The following is a 3,207-nucleotide window of genomic DNA, read 5'->3' on the forward strand; positions in this document are numbered from 1 at the left end:
CAGGAACGTCCCTGCCCTTTCACTCGTCAGTGGTCACACCAGGACACCCAGAACCCGTGGACTTTGATGACTGGCTATTCTTTGTTTGTGTCCTTTCTGAGTCCCCTGCTCAGTACCTCCTTCCCCAGCTCTTTCAGAACCTCGCAGAGAAATGATCTTCATGCCATGTGAGTGAATGGACTTGTGTCTTCATGAGCATTTTGTGAGTGTCTGTTTATGTGCATTCGTACGTGTGGGTGTATGTGTGTGTTTGTGTGTATGTGTTTGTGTGTGTGTGTGTTTGTGTGTGTGATAGAATAGCTTTTAATTCTAAGCAGGTGAATCGGTTTATAAGGTGGTTAATGGCCCATTACTAGACACTCATGCTTGATTTTGACATTCAGTTCACAGCAGGCCACCTGAGAAGAAGCGGTCATCAGGGTTTGTGGTGGAGTCAGCGGAGGCTGGCCCGTAAGGTGATGAGAGAGCTGACAGGACTTCTCTCCCAGGGGACTTGAACACAGGTGGGACCCCTGTGAGAGACATGAGGTAGGAAGGTCCCCACGGATGAGAATGGAGTGAACGACTAAGATCGGGGACTGAGAGTCCTGTAGTTTCTGTGACATTGTGGGCCTGAAGGACTGGGCAGAGAGCCTGTCCTAGTAAAGTAGGACAAGGCGAGATTCCTGAGAAAAGCTGCAGACTTTGAGGCTGGGGATTTCCTGGAAAGCCTAAAGAGTAGTGGAAGGCATGTGAATTGCAAGACGTGAGGAATCCAGGGACGGGAGCCCAGGCTCTCTCCTGGAGACCGTGGGGACCGAGAGGAGTGGGCCTCGGGGGTGGACAGAGTCCACACAGAACAGCGAAATTAGGGAAGGTGCCTAGTTGGATTGTCCTGTGTCGCGCTACCTGCATCACCTGTTCTGGAACATTCTCTGGGAGATTCAGGATGAGAGTGAATCTTCCCCTCAGGAAAACAGGGCGACTCCTTCCACTGGCGCCTTTCCCACAGGGCCAGGAGGATTGTGAAACTGGAAATGGTGGAGTGAGGACAAAAATGCGTAAATCAAGAATGAGCAGAGAGCATGATGTCTGATTGACAATAGCACATTTTATTGAGAGTTATTTGGGTGCAGGGAGGAGGCGACTGTGGGCTGGGAGAAGAGATAGTCTGGGAGTCTTTCAGCGGTAGCCGTCCCCGGACTACAAGGCCTGGAGTGGGCAGAGGGTCCTAAGAACACTGTGAGGGGGTCAGAGTCTTCGCCACGGTGCTCCCCTCGTGCGTGACCTGGCAGCTGTAGCTGCTCCTAGATTTCCAGCTTTCAGGCGTCAGGCTCAGGTAGCTGCTGGCCGCGTACTTGTTGTTGCTCTGTTTCGAGGGCTTGGTGGTCTCCACGCCCTGGGTGACGGTGCTGCCGTCTGCCTTCCAGGCCACCGTCACGGCACCGGGGTAGAAGTCATTGATGAGACACACCAATGTGGCCTTATTGGCCTTGAGTTCCTCAGAGGAGGGCGGGAACAGAGTGACCGCGGGCGCAGACTTGGGCTGACCTGCGGGGTGAGGAAGGGACAAGAGGTCAAAGGTCAGATGACCACTGTGGGAGCTGCCGACCTCAGTCCTTATGTGGGTACGGCTCGTGCCGTTCCAGGCATAGGGACTCAGCCTTCCCGTTGCTCCACTTTGCTCATGGCCGGGATGGGAGGTGACAGTCACCTCCTGTTGGAGAATCTCACTGCCTGACTCTTGACAACTCTGCGCCCCTCGTTCCACTCTCAAGTTCACAGTTCTCCTGACTACCATGGGGTGGAAAGGAGCAGCTCCAGGCTCTCCCTCCGTGCACATGGCGCAGCCCTCACAGGGCGAGGAGGGTTGGAGGGAAATATCGCCAGGTACCATTCCTTCCTGATGAATATTGAGCATGCGAGGAAGTTGGCATCACACGATGGCTGTAGCCAACCTTCCCGGGAAGCGCTCTTGCCAATAAGTCACAGCTGGACCTCGTTTGTTCTTCCTAGGGCCACGTTCCAGGGAAACCAGAAGGAGACAGAACCATTTGGTTACAGCCTGAGGACCAAGGGCTGCATCGTGACCTTACCTGGCAAGAAAGAGATTCGAACACGTGCAAACAGGCCTAAAACAACATGCTCACCAATGCCGATTTTAATTATTTAATTCCCATATGAACAAAATTAAAATCACAAAATAACAACAGTGCCAGAAAATGAACTAAATAAATACACTAGACATTTATGTAACTGTGATGAGAACGTGATGAACTATTCCTTGATATTAACGAACTCGTGATACTTTCCATTTGTTTTTAGCGATACACAGTTATTTTTTGTCTCCCTATATTTCCAGGACACGGACGAGATATTAAAGATGAAAATATATAATATATGAAGTTAGTTTCAAAACATTGTGCTGTGGGTGGGTTGGCATCATTAGTGAATTGATGATTTGGGCACCAGTCGGTAGGAACACGGGGTTATTATTTTTATTGTGTCTCGTTGTTTTGTGTTTTCCTATCATTGTAATAAAAACATCCTAAAAGCTTAAAGAGGACTTAGTTTCTAGGTGGTTTCAGCTCGGGGTGGCTGGATTCTGGCCTTCTCTTCAGCAGGGCCCTTGAGATGACGGAGGTTGGGGAGGTCCCTTTCGTGCTGGGGGGTCTCGGTTCTCAGTTCTGTGAAATGGGGTCAGGCAGGTCCAGTGGGACACTAGGACATCGACACCTTTCCCCTTCCTGGGCTTGATGAGAGGCCGATGTGGCTGGGATCAAGCTCAAAGGCGGACCCTTTGTGGCTTCAGAGCTCCTTCTTCGAAGGCTTTGTCCTTGGGCTGTCCTGGCTGTGCAGCAGCTCTGGGAAAGGCAGCTCCATGTCCTACCCAAGAGGCCCAGGGCACTGACGACGGCCAGAGCCGGTCAGGCCTGCACCTGTGCAAGGCTGACCTCACCTGCCTCAGGCCCTTTGAGAAAGTGTCTCTGACACCAGCGGCAATCGCACCCCAGGCTTGGCCACAGTGAGTGAGGGGTCATTGTGGCTGTGCGCGGTAGGTCTAGGGACACGGAGTGCCCAGGAAGCCTAACCCTGCCATGGCCCAGGGGACGCATTCACGCTGCCCTGAGCTTGTCTGTCCTGCCCTTCCTCTACTCCCGAATTCCAGTTGGCATACCCTCCCTTGAAAATCCTGGGTCCAGGTCGGTGACCATTCTCATTCATCCC

The 3,207-nt window shown here is 52.3% G+C and overlaps 1 gene segment (V, D, J or C); it reads right to left on the reverse strand.

Moving 5' to 3' along the window:
* Nucleotides 1-1,076: 1,076 nt before the first annotated feature.
* Nucleotides 1,077-3,207, reverse strand: part of LOC105309850 — a 3,201-nt gene continuing 1,070 nt past the window's right edge. The window contains 1 exon segment of the C gene segment in view: nt 1,077-1,530. Within this exon segment, the coding sequence occupies nt 1,211-1,530 (320 nt within the window).

Source organism: Pteropus vampyrus, unplaced genomic scaffold (assembly GCF_000151845.1).
Source record: "Pteropus vampyrus isolate Shadow unplaced genomic scaffold, Pvam_2.0 Scaffold891, whole genome shotgun sequence".
Lineage (NCBI taxonomy): Eukaryota > Metazoa > Chordata > Mammalia > Chiroptera > Pteropodidae > Pteropus > Pteropus vampyrus.